This window comes from Oncorhynchus masou, chromosome 18 (assembly GCF_036934945.1).
Source record: "Oncorhynchus masou masou isolate Uvic2021 chromosome 18, UVic_Omas_1.1, whole genome shotgun sequence".
Taxonomy (NCBI): Eukaryota; Metazoa; Chordata; class Actinopteri; order Salmoniformes; family Salmonidae; genus Oncorhynchus; species Oncorhynchus masou.
In genome coordinates this window covers 57,863,240-57,885,272 of record NC_088229.1, presented here as the reverse complement: position 1 = coordinate 57,885,272, position 22,033 = coordinate 57,863,240, and the positions used below count along the sequence as shown (strand labels likewise).

Sequence of the window (22,033 nt, the reverse complement as noted above, 5' to 3'; positions counted from 1 at the left end):
GGGTAGCCTAGTGGTTAGAGCGTTGGACTAGTAACCGAAGTTCAAATCCCCGAGCTGACAAGGTACAAATCTGTTGTTCTGCCCCTGAACAGGCAGTTAACCCACTGTTCCAAGGCCGTCATTGAAAATAAGAATTTGTTCTTAACTGACTTAACCTGTTGATGCTCTGGGGGCGCTATTTCATTTTTGGATGAAAAACGTTCCCGTTTTAAACAAGATATTTTGTCACAAAAAGATGCTCGACTATGCATATAATTGATAGCTTTCGAAAGAAAACACTCTGACGTGTCCAGAACTACCAAGATATTTTCTGTGCGTGCCCTAGAACGTGAGCTTCAGGCAAAACCAAGATGAGATGGCATCCAGGAAATGAGCAGGATTTTTGAGGCTCTGTTTTCCATTGTCTCCTTATATGGCTGTGAATGCGAGAGGAATGAGCCTGCCCTTTCTGTCGTTTCCCCAAGGTGTCTGCAGCATTGTGACGTATTTGTAGGCAGATCATTGGAAGATTGACCATAAGAGACCACATTTACCAGGTGTCCGCCCGGTGTCCTGCGCCAAAATTGGTGCGCAAAAGCCAGCTGCCAGTATTTTTCCATGGGATTCAGAGAGGAAAGCAAGCTTCCACGAACTGCATATCAATGAAGAGATATGTGAAAAAACACCTTGAGGATTGATTCCAAACAACGTTTGCCATGTTTCGGTCGATATTATGTAGTTAATTCGGAAAAAGTTTTACGTTGTAGGTGACTGAATTTTCGGTTCGTTTCGGTAGCCAGACGCAATGTAGAAAACGGAACGATTTCTCCTACACACAGACGCTTTCAGGAAAAACTGCGCATTTGGTATGTAACTGAGTCTCCTCATTGAAAACATCAGAAGCTCTTCAAAGGTAAATGATTTTATTTATTTGGTTATCTGGTTTTTGTGAAAATGTTGCGTGCTAAATGCTACTCAAAATGCTATGCTAGCTTTGCATACTCTTACACAAATTAGTCAATTTCTATGGTTCAAAAGCATATTTTGAAAATCTGAGATGACAGTGTTGTTAAGAAAAGGCTAAGCTTGAGAGCAGACGCATTATTTTCATTTTATTTGCGATTTCCAGAAATCGTTAACGTTGCGTTATGCTAATGAGCCTGAGGCTTTAGTCACGATCCCGGATCCGGGATGGGGAGTTCCAAGAGGTTTTAACTGTTCTTACCTTAACTTGCCTAGTTAAATAAAGGGGGAAAAAATGTTATTGGTGTCATTTAGTAGTGGTTTCTTTGCAGCAATTTGACCACGAAGGCCGGATTGACACAGGCTCCTCTGAACAATCGATGTTGAGATGTATCAGTTTCTTGAACTCTGTGAAGCGTTTATTTGGGCTGCAATTTCCAAGGCTGGTAACTCTAATGAACTTATCTTCTGCAGCCGAGGTAACTCTGGGTCTTCCTTTCCTGTGGTGGTCCTCATGAGAGCCAGTTTCATCATAGCACTTGATGATTTTTGCGACTGCACTTGGAGAAACTTTCAAAAATTCCTGACATATTCCGTATTGACTGACCTTCATGTCTTAAAGTAATGATGGACTGTTGTTTCTCTTTGCTTATTTGAGCTGTTCTTGTCATAATATGGACTGGTATTTTACCAAATAGGGCTATCTTCTGTATACCACCCCTACCTTGTCACAACACAACTGATTGGCTCAAACACATTAAGAAGGAAATTCCACAAATGAACTTTTAACAAGGCACACCTGTTCATTGAAATGCATTCCAGGTGACTACCTCGTGAAGCTGGTTGAGTGAATGCCAAGATTGTGCAAAGCTGTAATCAATGCAAAGGGTGGCTACTTTGAAGAATCTCAAATATATCATATATTTTGATTTGTGTATTGGTTACTACATGATTCCATATGTGTTATTTCATAGTGTTGATCTTTTCACTATTATTCTACAATGGAGAAAATACTAAAAATTAAGAAAAACTCTGGAATGAGTAGGTGTGTCCAAACCTTTGACTGGTGCTGTATGTGGTAAGTGTCAATGTTCAAACCTTTCTGATCTGTGCTGATACCCTCCCTGAACATAAACTTCTACAAACATGAATATTCACAAGATGGAACAACGCAATGTCCACTGCAATCTCTACATTGACTGTACTACAGTGCTGTGTGCGTGTGTTTTGTTTCCATTCCATGTTAGATAATGTATACACTGCATTGGACAAACTTGTTAAACAGGTTTCTTTTAAACATTATAACACAGAGAATGAGTGATGTCATCACTCACTCACTCCTAACACTTCAGACTGGGAGTAACTCCGGAACCTATGTGGCCGGATCCGGTACTTCTCGTTGCATGCAAAATAATTGTCACTTTTTGCTATGTAAAAAGTCTAACAAAAGCGATCAAAGTTAATTCGAGTTGCCTTTTCGTTAATTATCCTGCCCCCACAAAAAAAGCGTAATGTGACAAACTTGATGTTATTGGTGTCATTTAGTAGTGGTTTCTTTGCAGCAATTCGACCACGAAGGCTGGATTGACACAGGCTCCTCTGAACAGTTCATGTTGAGATGTGTCAGTTACTTGAACTCTGTGAAGCATTTATTTGGGCTGCAATTTCCAAGGCTGGTAACTCTAATGAACTTATCTTCTGCAGCAGAGGTAACTCTGGGTCTTCCTTTCCTGTGGCGGTCCTCATGAGAGCCAGTTTCATCATAGCACTTGATGGTTTTTGCGACTGCACTTGGAGAAACTTTCAAAAATTCCTGACATGTTCCATATTGACTGACCTTCATGTCTTAAAGTAATGATGGACTGTTGTTTCTCTTTGCTTATTTGAGCTGTTCTTGCCATAATATGGACTTGGTCTTTTACAAAGTAGGGCTATCTTCTGTATACCACTCCTACCTTGTCACAACACAACTGATTGGCTCAAACACATTAAGAAGGAAATTCCACAAATGAACTTTTAACAAGGCACACCTGTTCATTGAAATGCATTCCAGGTGACTACCTCGTGAAGCTGGTTGAGTGAATGCCAAGATTGTGCAAAGCTGTAATCACTGCAAAGGGTGGCTACTTTGAAGAATCTCAAATATATCATATATTTTGATTTGTGTATTGGTTACTACATGATTCCATATGTGTTATTTCATAGTGTTGATCTTTCACTATTGTTCTACAATGGAGAAAATACAAAACATTAAGAAAAACTCTGGAATGAGTAGGTGTGTCCAAACTTTTGACTGGTGCTGTATGTGGTAAGTGTCAATGTTCAAACCTTTCTGATCTGTGCTGATACCCTCCCTGAACATAAACTTTTACAAACATGAATATTCACAAGGTGGAACAACGCAATGTCCACTGCAATCTCTACACAGACTGTACTACAGTGCTGTGTGTGTGTGTTTTGTTTCCATTCCATGTTAGATAATGTATACACTGCATTGGACAAACTTGTTAAACAGGTTTTTTTTTTACATTATAACACAGAGAATGAGTGATGTCATCACTCACTCACTCCTAACACTTCAGACTGGGAGTAACTCAAGTTTGAACCGTCACTGTTCACGAGGCTTTGCATACGTAAGTAAGACTCATTTGTATGACGGAGTAAGCAGTGTTTTAATCTAGTTGTAAATTAGCTTGCATCAGATGCAATAAATTAAGATTTATTCAAGATCACAATGACATACAAAGGCTTAGAAATAAGAGTTTGACAATGTGATAGAAGTGTCTACATCCTGGTGACTGGTTTGATGTGTTTTAATGTCCATGTCCTTATCTTAGGTTAGTGTACCCCAACTGGCGGCCCGGTGGCCAAATTTGGCCCGCTCTGATTTTATTTGTCACCCCAAGTTTTCTGTATATATAGTACCTTCAGCAAGAATTAATACCTTTTCACTTTCCCTACATTTTGTTGTGTTACAGCCTGAATTTAAAATGGATTAAATTGAGATATTTTGTCACTGGCCTACACACAATACACCATAATGTTAAAGCGGAATTATGTTTTTCAAAAGTTTTACAAATTAATAAAAAATGAAAAGCTGAAAGATCTTGAGTCAATAAGTATTCAACCGCTTTGTTATGGCAAGTCTAAATAAGTTCAGGAGTAAAAAATAGATTATCAAGTCACATAATAGGTTGCATGGACTCATTCTGTGTCAAGTAAGAGTAAAAACATTTATTTATTTATTTATTTTTTTCCCCAATATCGTAATATCCAATTGGTAGTTACAGTCTTGTCCCATCGCTGCATCTACGGACTCAGGAGAGACGAAGGTCAAGAGCCATGCATCCTCCGAAACACGACCCTGCCAAGCCGCACTGCTTCTTGACACACTGCTCACTTAACCTGGAAGCCAGCCGCACCAATGTGTCAGAGGAAACACCATCTAGCTGGCGACCGGATTCAGCTTGCAGGTGCCCGGCCTGCCACGAGGACTTGCTAGAGCGCAATGGAACAAAGAAATCCCGGCCGTCCAAACCCTCTCCTAACCTGGACGACGCTGGGCCAATTGTGCGACACTTCATGGGTCTCCCGGTCATGGCCGGCTGTGACATAGCCTGGGATCAAACATGGATCTGTAGTGACACCTCAAGCACTGCAAAGCAGTGCCTTAGACCGCTGCATCACTCAGGAGGCAATAATAGAGTTTAACATTATTTTTTTAATGACAACCTCATCCCTGTACCCCACACATACAATTATCTGTAAGGTTCATCAGTCGAGCATTGAATTTCAGACACAGATTCAACAACTAAAACCAAGGCATGGTGAAGTTATTAATTACACTTTAGATGGTGTATCAATAAAACCAGTCACTATAAAGATACAGGCGTCCTTCCTAACTAAGTTGCTGGAGAGGAAGGAAACCGCTCAGGGATTTCACCATGAGGCCAATGGTGACTTTAAAACAGTTACACACGGCTGATAGGAGAAATCTCAGGATGGATCAAGATTGTAGTTACTCCACATTAGTAATCTAACTGACAGAGTGAAAAAAGGAAGCCCTGTACTGAATAAAAATATTCCAAAATATGCATCCTGTTTGCAATTAGACGCTAAAGTAAAACTACAAAAAATGTGGGAAAGAAATGAACTTTATGTCCTGAATACAAAGCATTATGTTTGGGACAAATCCAACACAACACATCACTGAGTAGCACTCTTCATATTTTCTAGCATGGCTGTGGCTGCGTCATTTTATGGGTATGCTTGTCATCGGCAAGGACTAGGTCGTTTTTTTAGGATAAAAATAAACGGAATAGAGCGAAGCACAGGAAAAATCCTGAGGAAAACCTGGTTCAGTCTGCTTTCCAACAGATAATGGGAGACAAATTCACCTTTCAGCAGGACAATAACCTAAAACACAAGGCCAAATATATACTGGAGTTTCATACCAAGATGACATTGAATGTTCTTGAGTGGCTATGTTATAGTTTTGAATTAAATTGGCTCAAAATCTTTGGCAAGACTTGAAAAGGGTTGTCTAGCAACGATCAACAATCAACTTGACAGAACATGATTTTTTTAAAGAATAATGTGCAAATATTGTTCAATCCAGGTGTGCAGAGCTCTTAGAGACTTGCACAGAAATACTTACAGCTGTAATTACTGCCAAAGACATCAAAACTATGAAATAACACATATGGAATCATGTTACAACCAAAAAAGTGTCAAACAAATCCAAACTTATTTTATATTTGAGATTCTTCAAAATAGCCACCATTTGCCTTGATGACAGCTTTGCACACTCTTGGCATTCTCTCAACCAGCTTCATAAGGAATGCTTTTCCAACAGTCTTCAAGGAGTTCCCACATATGCTGAGCACTTGCTGGCTCCTTTTCCTTCGCTCTGTGGTCCAACTCATCTGAATTTTGTTGATGTCAGGTGATTGTGTAGGCCAGGTCATCTGATGCAGCGCTCCATCACTCTCCTTCTTGGTCAAATAGCCCACACAGCCTACAGGTGTGTTTTGGGTCATTGTCTTGTTGAAAAACAAGTTATAGTCCCACTAATCGCAAACCAGATGGGATGGTGTATCGCTACAGAATGATGTGGTAGCCATGCTGGTTAAGTGTGCATTGAAATTCTAAATAAATCCCAACATTATCACCAGAAAAGCACCCACACACCATCACACCTCCTCCTCCATGCTTCACGGTGGGAACCACACATGCACAGATCATCCGTTCACCTAGTTAATTCTAATGAACGTATCCTCTGCAGCAGAAGCAACTCTGGGTCTTCCTTTCCTGTGGCAGTCCTCATGAGAGCCAGTTTCATCATAGTGCTTGATAGTTTTTGCGACTGCGCTTGAAGAAACTGACTGACCTTCATGTTTTGAAGTAATGACGGACTGTCGTTTCTCTTTGCTTATTTGAGCTGTTCTTGCTATAATATGGACTTAACAAATAGTGCTGTATACCACCCCTACCTTGTCACAACACAACGGATTGGCTCAAATGCATTAAGAAGGAAAAAAATTAAACAAATTAACTTTTAACAAGGCACGCCTATTAATTGAAATGCATTCCAGGTGACTACCTCATGATGCTGGTTGAGAGAATGCCAAGAGTGTGCAAAGCTGGCATCAAGGCAATAGTAGGGGGAAAAGGGAAGTGAAGGTGTTTTTTATGTGTTTTTGTTTTTTTTTATTGATGGCTATATTTTGATTTGTTTTAAACTTTTTGACTTTTTTGGTTACTACATGATTCCATATGCGTAATTGTATAGTTTTGAAGTCTTCACTATTATTCTACAATATATAAAAACCCTTCAATGAGTAGGTGTGCCCGTACATTTTACTGGAACTGTGTGGATATATATATATATATTTTTTTTCAGACACACTTTATATATATATCTATATATATACAATATATATATATATATATATATATATATATATCAGTGAAGGCTGCTGAGGGGATTTTTTAATTATTGTTGGACATAAAAGACTGTCAAATCAGCTCCAAGTTCCAAAGTTTTGACACACATAATAGAGAGATGTATGTGATCATATACAAATGTAAGTAAGGTTTGAAATTATTATGTTTTAGTCAAATGTCATATCTGTTTGGTCTTCTTGGGGTCAATTTGCAGTGTACAAATTATTTGTAATTATGTTCCTGCGTCCTGACCATTGGCCTGCGGCTGAATCTAGTTGATTATCCCTGTTTAGGTGGTAGGACCACCAATGGAGTTTGCCTGTGGGTTTGTTTATGTCCCTCCATCAACCTATCAGAGGGAAGTTCAAACGAAACCACAAATTGCAGTTAAACGTTCAGGTGAGTTATAATTTTTCAGACACACTTCAAATTAAATCTTGCTAACATTGTCCGAATGCCCGTTGTTGCCTAAACACTGTCCTGTCAGTGAATGTCCAGTCAGTGAATGTCCTCTCAGTGAATGTCCTGCCAGTGAATGTCCAGTCAGTGAATGTCCTGTCAGTGAATGTCCAGTCAGTGAATGTCCTGACAGTGAATGTCCTGTCAGTGAATGTCCAGTCAGTGAATGTCCTGTCTGTGAATGCCCTCTCAGTGAATGTCCTCTCAGTGAATGTCCTGTCAGTGAATGTCCTGTCAGTGAATGTCCTGTCAGTGAATGTCCTGTCAGTGAATGTCCTCTCAGTGAATGTCCTGTCAGTGAATGTCCTGTCAGTGAATGTCCAGTCAGTGAATGTCCAGTCAGTGAATGTCCTGTCAGTGAATGTCCTGTCAGTGAATGTCCAGTCAGTGAATGTCCTGTCTGTGAATGCCCTCTCAGTGTATGTCCAGTCAGTGAATGTCCTGTCAGTGAATGTCCTCTCAGTGAATGTCCTCTCAGTGAATGTCCAGTCAGTGAATTCCCTGTCAGTGAATGTCCTGTCAGTGAATGTCCAGTCAGTGAATGTCCTGCCAGTGAATGTCCTGTCAGTGAATGCCCTCTCAGTGAATGTCCTCTCAGTGAATGTCCTGTCAGTGAATGTCCTGTCAGTGAATGTCCAGTCAGTGAATGTCCTGTCTGTGAATGCCCTCTCAGTGTATGTCCAGTCAGTGAATGTCCTGTCAGTGAATGTCCTCTCAGTGAATGTCCTGTCAGTGAATGTCCAGTCAGTGAATTCCCTGTCAGTGAATGTCCTGTCAGTGAATGTCCTGTCAGTGAATCCCCATCCTGTCTGAATGCCCGTTGCTGCCCAAACACTGTCCTGCCAGTTCATTAATGAATCATGTGTAGTAGACATTAACATTAACAATGCTCTGTCTCTCATCTCTCCCAGCTCTCCTTCCTCCCCCAAACAGAATCCGTCCCCGCAGTCCTCCCCCTCCTCCTCCAGCACCCTCCCCAGAACTACAAAAACAACAACACCACTCTCCAGAACAGAGAATCACTGAGAAATTTTTAAAAATGGTGAGGTGAAGACAGCTCCCAACCCCTTGCCATTGTATGAGAATTCAGCCTTCCATATTAGAAGAGGAGGAATGTTCCAGACTCGCCCCAACAGCTCACATCTCAAACAGCTCAATGGACATGTTTTCCTAGCATCACTGTACTGGGGAATTCAATGTATAATGTAATTTTTAGGATATACAGTTCAATTTCAGTGTCTCAAAAGTCATGAGTGAACTCTTGAGATTGTGGCGAACATTGTGTCCATTTCCACCTTCCCCAGCTCTGCTCCCCCCATTCATGCGATCTCAATCGCCTGCTTGCGTCCAGCCAATCCCAGGCCCACCTTCCCTTCTCCCTTCCAATAGCCAGAGGCTGCCCTATGACCTTCCAAAGAAGGAACCAGACATTGGGAGTCATCCATGGGATCCAGACTACTCATACAATATCCCAGAAGGCAGTGGGGAAGAGATGAAGCATCCAAACACCACCGGCAGCAGTGGATCTGCACAGAAGTCAGGTAACTGTTTAATGTCCTGTCAAGAGACATTCATTGTTAGGCTCAAAGCTAGTATTGTCAGACCATACCACCATTCATGCAATTCACATCTTAAGATGCCAACAAAACAAACAGTCTTGCGTGTTATGATAAAGATGTGATGAAGAATATGATGATTCTCTCTACTTCTAGCTCCAGCCTTGCCACCAAGACCTTCCTTTATGAAGTCCTGTCCAGAATACCTAGTTCTGTTGCCTGATTCTTTCTCCTCCTCAAAGTCCTCCTCTTCATCCTCCAGTAAATCCTGTTTCATTATGGACATCCATTAGTATACAGTATCTTCACAGTTCATTAGATAATTCCTCATTGAAAAGAAAAAAAATGTAGGAGCTCATGAATAAAGATACAAAGCACAATTGCAACTACTAATGGTCATTTACTACACAGGATCAAGGGAACCATTGGTGGGGAATCCAAATGTGATCCTAGTCAGTTTGGGGGAGCTGATATCAGAGGAAAACGGTTAGTGGACTATTCCTGCTATCATTCTGAGATAATGTTTAGTATATGATACTCAATGCCTTTGACCTGACTTTTCACTGACTCTCTGTGTGATACTCCTCACTTTTATACTGTCTCTCGGTATGTCACAGTCTAACTTGCTTGTCTGTGTTGACCAACGTGTGTGCAATCACAGTGTTCACCATAGAGGGAGAGCCCACCTGCTGCTCCCAGTGTGGCTCTGTGCTGGACTCCTTCTATGACAATGTGGTAGTTTGACCTTTCACACTCTCTTGAACATGAATCCTACGCAATATGATAAAATAATCACAGTGGTCAAGTGGTAATCACTGTTATGATTCTAACTTCATGCCTTCCAAATTATTCAACAATAATGGTAGACCTACAGTAAACCTTGTAATTCATGACTACTGAAGGTACAATTTCTTTCAAACAACTGCATTTCCATCATCCCTCTGTTGCTCTACAGGTGAATGTCTGTTATTTTTGCCAGTCATCATTGGAACCACCTACCTCCTCATCTGCCACCTGTCTCGGTTGCCGGGACAGTGTCTTCCTGTTGACCCCTGGTGACAAGGCCCTGGCCCTTACAGATACCCTGCTCCTGTTCTGTATCGACATCTCAGCGTCCATGAGTATCACCTCCCAGGTTTGAACACAAGATCATTAGTGTTATTTGTCAGTGTTTTCCCCAGGCTCTGTACGGTTAGATTTGAATACATGTGATTAGGGATACCTCTATAGTCAATTTTGTTCTGTAAAATCCTTATTTTTCTGTTTTAAGTAGCTTCACATTCAGTGCTGGTTGAAGCTGTATTTCTACTGGCCACAGTATATACTGTGAAATTCTCTCTTTTTCTTGTGCCAGGTGTTGGAAGGAAAACAGCCAATCTACAGGTCACGTCTTCAGGTCAACCATCTTTGATTATTTAAATGGGCATAAGTGGATACATTTGGGAGATATTGTGATGATCTTAGTAACTACCAGTAAATTAAATATGCAGTGGCAGATTCACAATCATTTGCTTTGCTAGAATTGATAATGGTCTGTGGTTGTGTACAAGCTGGTAATGATAACACCAATGCGGATTTTAAACCAGTTTGTTCAGGAAGCAGTGTTACAGAGTGTTTGGAAGCTGAGTGAAACACAACCACACATGCGAGTAGGACTCATCACGTTCAACAATCAGGTTCAATATTACACCCATTTCACATTGACATGATTGACTACTTATGCATGTTGATATCTAATGAAATGGTGTTTTTATGCTCTTTACATAAACATTTTGTTTTGGGGGGGGGGGGCTGTAGGTATCAAATCTATGTTTTGTGTGTGACATTTCATATTCACTGATTTGGATTCAATATTTGGATGCATTCGTCCAATAGTTGGGTGTAAATCTGAAGTTGTTTTGATCTGTATCTTAAGATCATCTACTGATGTTTGTCTTGACAGGTGACTCTGCATGGATATGACGAGTTCACCTCGCGTTTTTTGCGGGGTGCGGAGCTGATTGACAGTGAATACCTTAAGGAAGCAGCGTTCAGCTTCCCCAGCCCACAACCCCTCTCCAGGACCAGGGACTGTCTACAGAGAGAGATTCTAGGGTGATGTTGAAAGGGGCAATAAAAACAAACTCTACATTTTAATTCAAGGGCCCATGTGGTCCAAGAGCAAATAAGCCATGGACTCATTCAAACTGGTCCAATGAAGTCATAATTGTATTAAATAATGGTATGTTGTCACTTCCTCTTTTCATTAAAAGATTGTCTGAGAGTGGTGCCACGGCTTTAGGTCCTGCTTCTCTTGTAGCCATAGCGATGGCTTCTCGGCAACCAGGGTCAAAGGTCAGTCAGTCAGTCCCATAGTTCCAGTGCTCTGAATACATACTGTATCTGTTTTGTTTATTATGTAGTACCAATATAATGTACTGCCCTCTTCTCAGGTGATCATCTGCACAGATGGAAAGGCCAACACAGACCTGGGGAATCTGGAGGTGGAGGGCATTGATGCTCAACCTTGCCTCTCCTCCACTATCTTCTACCACGACCTGGGGGAGTATGCTGCTAGCCAGGGGTCGGTGCAACTCTGTACTGTCTTCACTAGCTACATTTTCACTTCTATTTGAGCATCACAGTGGAGAACCTATTTTACCTTGAAATAGCTCATTTTCTTACAGACTATGTTGATAGCCTTTTAGGTGTTGTCATAAGTGATTTTCAGTTATTGAATATTATAAGCAACCGCTTACAGTATGTAACCCTTTCTCTCCTAGGGTGACGGTATCAGTGTTGGCTATCGAGGGGACAGACTGCAGACTTGATGAGCTGGGGAGACTAGCAGACTGCACAAGCGGAAAGGTATGTGATACAATAAATCATCTTGTATTACTCTCCTTTATGCTGTGTATGTCATTGAGCTACAGTCCTATTTGGCCCATATGTGATCAGAGTCCATTGTTCAATATGTGTGTTCTAATATGGTACTGTACGTGTCATCCTTTCCCCCTAGGTGGTGATAGCAAGTCCACATGAACTATACACTGAATTTGAGGAGATTATTGAGAACAGGACAATAGCGACACACTGTAGTGTCACTTTGCTGCTCCCCACAACACTGTAAGTGTTGAATTAAACATCTGTATATTCATGTGTATTGTCAAATATAGTATATGTGTGTGGGTAGATGTTTGTATATGTATAATGCATTCGTAATGTGTATGTACGTCACCATCTGTATTTAAAATTAAGTGGTTTAAATGCTTAGGAACTCCAGTTGCATGCTCACCCTCAATCATTTTTGGGGGGTGAATTGACACCATAAATTGTAAATGGGAAATCTAGCACTGTCACACCAGCGACACATTTGAACAGAGATCCCTGATTTGACTGGAAAAGGCCTTCATCTCTCGGCCTCATTCGCTCTTCCGCCAGGTGTGTGAAAGGAGAGAGGGAGGCTGGGAACAGGGTGACCAGAGAGGTGGGCAATGTGGCATCAGACACAGAAATCACCTTTCAATTTGGAGCGAGGGAACACGGCTCACAGGGAGAGGGTGAGAACAGAGGGATGAGGAGAAGACCCAGTCAAAGATTTAAGGATTGGGGAGCAAGTTCACAGAGGAATACATTTGTAATATTTTTGTCTTTCTCTGACGTTTAGTGTCAGCCCCAGTGGCAGGTGGCCGTGTGTCTGTTCAGCTGCAGCTGAGATACAGACAGAAGGATGGACACAGTATGCTCAGAGTGCTGACGGCTGATAAAGAGGTGACGGGTGACAGGTAATGAGACACGTCCAGAACTCACTCAAGCGTTTTACAGCATTCATGACATGTGAATTCAGAAATGCCTTTTGTTGCCAGTTTATCTACCAGAAAGACTAGTTCAAGTCAAAGAATTATAGAAATGTGTTTACCCATCACAATCCACTCCATTTGCAAAACAATGTGATAGGAGAATAATGATGATGACAACCATGTTAGGAGTCACGATAGTCGCCTAACACTGTATACCTCTCTCCTCTCCCTCTCAGCTCAGTGGTCCTCTCCTCTCTGTTTCTAGCCATCATTCAGCTCAACTCATCCCAGGCCAGCGCCGCTCTAGCTGTCAGGGGCCGCTTCCAAGACGCAAAGAGTGAGGGGGAGACACAGAGGGAACTGATGGAGAGAGCCCTGTGAGTGAATGATTTAGTGAGAAGGTTGACGGACAGCAAAACGTGTGTGTGTGTGTGTGTGTGTGTGTGTGTGTGTGTGTGTGTGTGTGTGTGTGTGTGTGTGTGTGTGTGTGTGTGTGTGTGTGTGTGTGTGTGTGTGTGTGTGCCTGTGCTTGCTTGCGTGCGTGCGCGTGCCTGCGTGTGTGTGTGTGGAGGCAGAGCCTCAGAATGGGTGCTAATTAGTGAGTGAGACTGACAGCCGGATTCACATGAGTGAACAAGGCCTGTTTTTGTGTGTGTGGGTGAGAGCGAGAGTGCGAATATGTGTATGAGCATGCGCACGTTTGTGCTTGTGTGTTGGCTGGTCATTTCTGCTGTACATGGGCATTTGTCAACTTGTATTCGTGTATACGTGACAACATGCTTGTCTTTTACCTTTTCAGAGAGTATGATAGAAGTGCAGAAGACAAACTGATTTATTCAAAATGGCTTAAAACCATGGACCCTATACACAACAGCCTACAAAACTACACAAGGGTAGGTCTGTGTGTACAGTATTGAGATGATTGTGAGAGAAACTGTGTGAGATGATGGTGCATTCTTCAATACATTCTGTTTAGTAATTGAAGACTAATTGTCATTGTTTTTTTCCCCATCTTAGAGACAATCCATACGTTCTGATACACTGCAGGTAATGTATAACATATCCATCGATATAGAACCCTGATATGAACATTACAACATATTTTCGCCCAGACTACAATTGCCTCTATGGTAATATCTAACGTACAATGCAGATACACAAATCATGGTATTTTACCTTCGCAATCTCATGCTCCTATCCAAATATTACGCCCTAACTTCCTCTAGACTACCCTGCTAATCTCCCTCCTTCATATCTCTCTCCACTTCAGTCTCTAACAGACATGGGTGCTGCACTGCTGTACAGCATGAAGAACAGCAACAGGTCTATTTCACTGAAGGAAAAGCACCAACACTGATTGGTGGCTACTGACTATGCCTGATATCCTTGGAAGTTATTCAAGTCCTAGCGACTTCTGGGGAGGCCTATTTATACACAAATCTGACTAATTAATGTATCTAACAAAAAAATTCTACATCTGGAAATATATTATTTAAAATAGCATTAACTGTCGATATTTTACTTGTTCATTCTATTTGTAAATAGAATGTTCTTATCTATGCACACTATCAGAACGTCATGTCAGCACTGCGATGGCACATAGCAAGTGAAATGGGTTTGTACCTGCAGTGCCTTCAGAATGTAGTCATACCCCTTGACTTATTCCACAATGTGTTGTGTTACAGGCTGCACTCAAAATGTATTCATCTACACACAATACCCCATAATGACACACTGAAAACATGTTCTTAGAAAATGTTGCAGATGTCTTGAAATTGAAATAAATAAATATCTAATTTACATAAGTATTCACACCCCTGAGTCAATACTTTGTGGAAGCCCCTTTGGCAGCAATTACAGCTGTGAATCTTTCTGGGTAAGTCTCTTAAGAGCTTTCCTTACCTGGATTGCGCAACATTTGCCCACTATTCTTTTCAAAATTCTTCAAGCTCTGTCAAATTGGTTGTTGATAATTGCTAGACAACCATTTTTAGGTCTTGTCATAGATTTTCAAGTAGATCTAAGTCAACTGTCACTCGGCCACTCAGGAACATTCACATTCTTCTTGGTAAACAATTCCAGTGTAGATTTGGTGTTGTGTTTCAGGTTATTGTCCGGCAGTCCTTGCTCCGTTCATCTTTCCCTCAAGTCTGACCAGTCTTCCAGTTCCTGCCCCTGAAAAACATCCCCACAGCATGATGCTGCCACCACCATTCTTGACCGTAGGGATGGTGGCAGGTTTCCTCCAGACGTAACAATTGGCACTTAGGCGAAAGTGTTCAATCATGGTTTCATCAGACCAGAGAATCTTGTTTCTCATGGTCAGAGAGACATTTAGGTGCCATTTGGCAAACTCTAAGCGGGCTGTCATCTGCCTTTTTACAGAGGAGTGGTTTCTGTCTGGCCACTCTACCATAAAGGTCTGATTGGTGGAGTGCTGCAGAGATGGTTGTCCTTCTGGAAAGTTCTCCCATCTCCACAAAGGAACTCTGGAGCTCTGTCAGAGTGACTCTCAGGTTCTTGATCACCTTCCTGACCAAGGCCCTTCTCCCACAAACTTCTTTCATTTAAGAATGATAGAGGCCACTGTGTTCTTGGGGACCTTCAATGCTCGAGAAATGTTTTGGTACCCTTCCCCAGATCTGTGCCTCGACACAATCTTGTCTCGGGGAGCTCTACGGACAATTCCTTTGACCTTATGGCTTGTTTTTTGCTCTGACATGCACTGTCAACTGTGAGACCTTGTATAGACAGGTGTGTGCCTTTCCAAATCATGTTCAATCAATTGAATTTACCACAGGTGGACTCCAAGTTGTAGAAACATCTCAAGATGATTAATGGAAACAGGATGCACCTGAGTTCAATGTTGAGGTGGGTCTAAATACTTATGTAAATAAGGTATTTCTGTTTTTAAATTTTTCTAAATATTCCAAAAGCCTGTTTTCGCTTTGTCATTATGGGGTATTGTGTGTATATTGATGAGAAAACGTTTCATTTAATCAATTTCAGAATTAATTTGTAAGGTAACAAAATGTAGAGAAAATCAAGGGGTCTGAATACGAATGCACTAAAAGTGAATTGCTTTGCCAATTTCTTTTGCAGTATTACGTTAGTGCCTTGTTGCAAACAGGATGCATGTTTTTGAAAATTTGTACTCTGTACAGGCTTCCTTCCTCCTTCCTTATTTTCCCTGTCAATTAGGGTAGTAATTGTGGAGTAACTACAATGTTGTTGATCCATCCCAGCCATTCAACTCTGTAACTGTTTGAAAATCACCTTTGGCCTCATGGTGAAAACCCTGAGCGGTTTCCTTCTTCTCCGGCAAATGAGTTAGGAAGAATGCCTGTATCTTTGTAGTGACTGGGTGTATTGACACCATCCAAAGTGTAATTAACTTTATGCTCAAAGAGATATTCAATGTCTGCTTTTTTTTATTTTGACCCATCTACCAATAGGTGCCCATTTTTGCGAGGCACTGGAAAACATCCCTGGTCTTTGTTTTGAAATTCACTGCTCAACTGAGGGACATTACAGATAATTTAATGTGTGGTGTACAGAGATGAGGTAGTCATTGAAAAATCATGTTAAACACTATTATTGCACACAGAGTGAGTCCATGCAAGTTATGTGACTGGCCAATCAAAATTTTACACCTGTACATATTTAGACTTGCCCTAACAAGGGGGTTGAACACTTATTGACTCAAGACATTTCATCTTTTAATTTTTTATTAATTTGTCAAATGTTAAAAACATAATTCCACTTTGATATTATGAGGTATTTTGTTTAGGCCAGTGACAAAAAAAATCTACATTAAATTAATTTTAAATTCAGGCTGTAACACAACAAAATGTGGAAAAAGTCAAGTGGTGTGAATACTTTCTGAAGGCTCTGTATCACTCCCTCTCTAGCTTAGCATGTATTTTCACCCTGACCAGAAAGCACTAGAAATGCCTGACTCAGACACACCATCAGATAGGTGTTTCTACACCCATAAACATAGTTTGAACAGTAAAAACTGCTGCCAAGAATGATAATGTAGGAAACTTGGACAGATTATTTAGCATTATTAGCCTTTTAAACTGGCACAGACATGACACATGATTAAAAAAAGAAAACAGTACATCCAATGTTACACCTACACATTACACCTTTATAGTTAAAACGGTGCAGTATGGGTTCCCTGCAGGCTCAACATTTACAGAGGTAGTGCAAAATAGAGTACAAACAGAACAAGACAGAAGTTACAATGACCAGGCCTGAAACAGAGGCTAAAGCATAGATAGACATACGTTTCTCTGGTGCTGCCCTCACCAAGCAAATATGTATCTCTGGGCAAATACCTGATTTACACTTGAATGGCCCTTCATCTACTTTAGGTAGGTTCCAGGACAGAAGCACATAGACAAACCAGACCTCCACCATAATACGCAGCACGGTGCTGAGCAGGTAGAAGCCCACAGTGCCCCTGTCTTTGTGGAGGTCAATCACCATCTTCCCTGGGGGTTCAGATTCAGGCACACTGCCACTCTTCCCCTGGGCCTCCAACTCCCCGGTAGTTTTCCTCTGCCGGGAGCTCCTCTTCTGGGCAGCGGAGCGGAGGTGGGAGGCAAAGAGCTCCATGAGGAGGACAGACATGATGAGGAGGATGAAGAAGAAGTTCCAGGCCACCATGACAGGCTTGTCAAAGTGTTGATTGAAGCAGCTTCGGGTGCACATGTCCTGGGTGGTGTTACAGCTGAAGTCCGAGTCCAGCTTGAACCAGGGCATCTCGGCCACGAACAGAACCACCAGGCGCATGCAGAGGAAGCCAAACCACAGCGAGCGGCACTTGTAGGTGGTGGTGGTGTCCACTGCCGTGCGGAGGATTGGGATGAGCCCTGTTACGATGGCTGCCATTATTTCCGCTCGTCTTTGTTATGAAACTACTGTAGCAGTGATCTAGCAAGAGAAGAAAGTTACCACATCAGGCAATGTATCAAGATAGATGTTCACATATTTGCATTGCAGAGCAATAAACATTTATTTTGTCAACAATAATATTCAACGTGAAAAGAAATGTTGTCAGATTACAGTAAATATTAAAATATGGTTACAACTATACTTTAATTTCAACACTTTTCCCTGGTGTAATTGACATAAAGCTGCTGTAATAATAGGAGATGCCAACTTACCTTTAAAAGGAATTTCCATGAACCTCATAGTAATGTCAGTTGAAAACCTTTTATTAGGTTGTAAAATGGCATTGTCATCAGCATCAGTGTTACCATGTCTCACCTTTTATTCTGCTGACTCCAACCCAATGGTACTTCTCTTTTTTCCTCAGTGACCCTCCCTTTTTAAACTATTGTTTGTATAAGTCTGTGTGTAAGGTGTTTTGGTTGAAAATGTGGTTCTATTCTCTGTTATCATCATACTTTTGATGATACCATAGGCAACTATATGTATTTGAGTCTAACTGTAATATGATGTTATCATATACCCTGAATGTATGTCATATGTAATTGCATATTATTAGGCATAAGACATGATGATTCTTCTCCAACAGGTCAATTTAGGCATTCAGGTTTTTCATAAAAAGAGCCATTTCACAGGAAAGCAACTTCAGTCCATCAATGCTATTAAGTAAATTGTTTACTTACATATTCCATTGCAAAAATTATGAGAAGTGAATAGAAATCAAAATACCCAACAGTCCATGGAAAAAAAAACATGACTTAATATCATGACTCAAACAATGTTATAGCCTATGTTTAGACATAAATGACCTAACCGTGGAATTAAGATTAGTAGTTTAGCCTACACACTAATCAATATACACTGAGTTCACCAAAAAATAAGAACACCTATGATCCCTTATTGATGTCACTTGTTAAATCCACTTTAAATCAGTGAAGATGGAGGGGAGGAGACAGGTTAAATAATGATTTTTAAGCCTTGAGACATGGATTGTGTATGTGTGCCATTCAGAGGGTGAATGGGCAAGACAAAATATTTAAGTTGCCTTTGAACAGAGTATGGTAATAGGTGTGAGGTGTACCGGTTTGTGTCAAGAACTGCAACGCTGCAGGGTTTTTCACTCTCAACAGTTTCTCGTTTGTATCAAGAACGGTCCACCACCCAAAGTTCATCCAGCCAACTTGACACAACTGTGGGAAGCATTGGAGTCATCACCCCCTGTGAAACGCTTTCGACACCTTGTAGAGTCCATGGCTGGCAAATTGAGACTGTTCTGAGGGCAAACGGGGGGAAGGTCTTCCTAATATTTGGTATACTCAGTGTATAGCCTATGACACAAAACAATACATTCCTATGAACAAATCATGACAATGTAATTTGAAATTGAAAAGTTGATGACAGATGTCAGGTATCGTATAGTATAAAACATAATGTACGTTATATAGCATAAATAACACATTTTAAATCACAAATACATGTCATCCTACACACAAGACAGTTGAGGGCAATTTAAAGTGAAAAGTCTCATTATTTCAAATTGTAATCAATAACCTTTGTTTAAGGATGGGAACTAAGCTGTTTTATAACCATACTATTGTTAAAAATATTCAAGGCAGCTGACTGTTGAGTCATAATTCATTCAACACAAACAGGTACGGTCTTTTCAGAGTCTGTCTTCCTTGTCGATATACATAGGCGTGGTCTGAAAGGTTACAGGAACAGTCACAGGAATCGTCACCGGTATAGTCAGACAAATTGCACCAGGTTCAAGAGTAGATGAGGAAACGTCAATGGGTGGAGGTGGCGAGGGAAGAGGCTCCGTGTGTGCAATGTGTGTGTCAGAGAGGGGGAAGGTGGGAAGGGGGTCGCGGTGGGTGCGTAAGTGCTTGCGGAGATAGGCGGCAAACAGAAAGGCTTTGCTACAGTGGGGGCAGACGTGGTTGCGGTTGGTCGAGTGGATCCGCTGGTGTTTCCGCAACCCGGCTTTGTTGAGGAAACCTTTGCCGCAGCTGTCGCAGACGTGGGGTCGCGGTTTGGGGTGCATCTTCTCGTGGGCTTGCAGGTCAGACAGCAGTACAAACTCCTCCCGGCAGGTGGCGCACACGTGTGGGCCCATGGGCAGGGGGGCCACGGTGGTGGAAAGAGGGGAAACGGTGTGAAGAGCCTCATGGGCCTGAACCTCCTCCCAGGTCCCAAAGGTGACATCACAGTGTGAACAGGAGAATTGGGGGAGGGAGGTGTGAGCGAGGAAGACTGCTGCAACTGTCTCGGGGACCGCCTGCTGCGGTAGCAGCGCAGGCCTCTCAGCCAGGTGAGTGCGCTCGTGCTTCCGTAGGCTGGAGGAGACCACGAATGACTTGAAGCACAGGTCACATTTGAATGGGCGCTCGCCGGAGTGCACCCTTCGGTGCTTGTTGAGACTGGAGCGCTCGGCAAAGGACTTGCCGCACTCTGTGCAGGAGAAGGGCCGCAGCCCTGTGTGCACCAGCATGTGACGTCGCAGGTCCCAGGACGCCACAAACGCCTTGTCGCAGCTCTGACACTTGTAGGGCCGCTGCCCGGAGTGCACCCGCTGATGCACGGCCAGGTCGGCAGGCTGCCGGAATCTCTTGGCACACTTATCACAGGGGTAGGGCTTGAACCCTGAATGGGCCCTCTGGTGCCGACGGAAACTGGAGGGGTCTGAGAACATCTTCCCACACTGCGGGCAGAGGAATGGCTTCTCACCCGAGTGAGTGCGCAGGTGAGACTGATAGGAGGAGAGCTGAGTGAAGCCTTTGCCACATTGCTCACACTGGTAGGGTTTGCTCTGGGAGTGAATGCGGAGGTGACAAGCCAGGGAGGAGGAACGGGAGAAGGCCTTGCCGCAGTCTGAACACAGGTAGGGCTTCTCTCCTGTGTGAGACCGTTCATGGTTCTTCAGGTCTTTCAGCTCAGTGTACGTCTTCCCACACTTATCACAGGAGTAGGGCCGGTGGCCCTGGTGGTTGCGCCTGTGCTTCCGGTAAACAGAGGGGTCGGCAAAGCTCTTCCCGCACTCGGCACAAAAATAGGGCTTCTCCCCCGTGTGAGAGCGCAGGTGCACCTTCAACTTGGACAGAGTGGGGTAGCTCTTGGAGCAATGGGGGCAAGAATATGGCCGCTCGCCGCTGTGCTGCGTCATGTGAATTCGCAGGCATATGGCCTGCATGAAGGTCTTGCCACATTCGGTGCAGACAAAAGGCTTCTCCCCTGTATGGGAGCGGCTGTGGTTGCGTAGCTCCGTTGGGGTCTTGTAAGCCTTGTGACACTGATCGCACTGAAAGGGGCGCTGAGCAGAGTGAGAGCGCTGATGCTTGGAGAGCTGGGCTCTGCTGGGGAACGTTTTGCTGCACTGAGAGCATGTGTGCTGTTTTTGCTCCTGCTGCTCCTTACTGTGGGCAGACAGCTTATGGCTCCGGAGAGCCAAGGGGCTACTGAAAGCCTCCTGGCAGGCAGAGCATTTGAAAGAATGCTTGGATTTCTTTGGAGGTCTGCCTTTGCCTCTCTTTTTTACAGGGGGCTCCTCTACCTCCAGCTCTTTGCTCTCCTCACTCGGTTCAGCAAGGGGGGTGTCTTGCTTTGTAGGTGGTGGGCTGCCAGGCTGGGGAGAGGCCATCCTTTAAGTTATATGCTTGTGATGCTAAGGAAATTAGAATATAAGGAAAAGACATAAGTGAATCTGAAGATGACACATTCAGTCATGCATTTCTTAAACAAGCTTGGGAAATGTTCAGTAGGCAGTAATGATTTTAAATCATATAAAATAGTGAGCAGATTCAAACTCAATCCAAGATCATTTATATCATGTTTTCAAATATAATTTGTACTGGCTGAGAGGACATGACAAAGGCACTTAGGTAGCAGTGGGAAACTAGTGAAGCAACGTTTCATTAATAATGTGGAGGGATAAATCTCAAAATGGCTGGCATTAGGACCTCAGGGACAATTAAACTAAACGCTTGTTATAAAAGGAAGTTGGCATGAAAAACACGGATCTCAAATAAATCTAATTTCTTTGAAAAAATAACGTGCGTTTTCCAAGTTAAATTATTACTGGGGCGCATATATCAGGAGACAATAATTCAACAAAAATGGGCAATTGAAGCGATTTTAGCGTACTTGTGCTAAACTCAAAATGGCTGGCTTTAGGACCGGCTGAACAAGCTCATTCGCCCTCTGGGGTCATCCTCGCATGAGATGGCGCCGCATCTGTATTTGGAATAAATGTGTATTATAATATTAAAACGATTGCTTACCTTTTTATCTTCTTTCGGGCATTCAGGATCAGTTAAAATGTCCAGATATGAAGCCCCAATAACTGCGTTTACAGTGAAGCCCTATGATTGGTGTTGGTGGAGGAGGACGGCTTTA

The 22,033-nt window shown here is 42.4% G+C and overlaps 2 protein-coding genes and 1 pseudogene across 2 annotated transcripts; 1 reads left to right on the top strand and 2 right to left on the bottom strand.

The window, feature by feature from the left end:
- Positions 1-3,492: 3,492 nt before the first annotated feature.
- LOC135504940 (circularly permutated Ras protein 1-like) lies at positions 3,493-16,468 on the top strand (annotated as a pseudogene).
- Positions 16,161-18,205, bottom strand: gjz1 (gap junction protein zeta 1). The gene is made up of 2 exons (XM_064923885.1): positions 17,857-18,205; positions 16,161-17,623 (listed from the first exon to the last, which is right to left on the bottom strand). The coding sequence occupies exon 2, from the start codon at positions 17,579-17,581 to the stop codon at positions 16,874-16,876; it is 708 nt and encodes a 235-aa protein (XP_064779957.1). The 5' UTR covers positions 17,582-17,623; positions 17,857-18,205; the 3' UTR covers positions 16,161-16,873.
- Positions 18,206-18,298: 93 nt separating this feature from the next.
- znf668 (zinc finger protein 668) lies at positions 18,299-22,025 on the bottom strand. The gene is made up of 2 exons (XM_064923884.1): positions 21,919-22,025; positions 18,299-21,302 (listed from the first exon to the last, which is right to left on the bottom strand). The coding sequence occupies exon 2, from the start codon at positions 21,276-21,278 to the stop codon at positions 19,305-19,307; it is 1,974 nt and encodes a 657-aa protein (XP_064779956.1). The 5' UTR covers positions 21,279-21,302; positions 21,919-22,025; the 3' UTR covers positions 18,299-19,304.
- Positions 22,026-22,033: the final 8 nt, after the last annotated feature.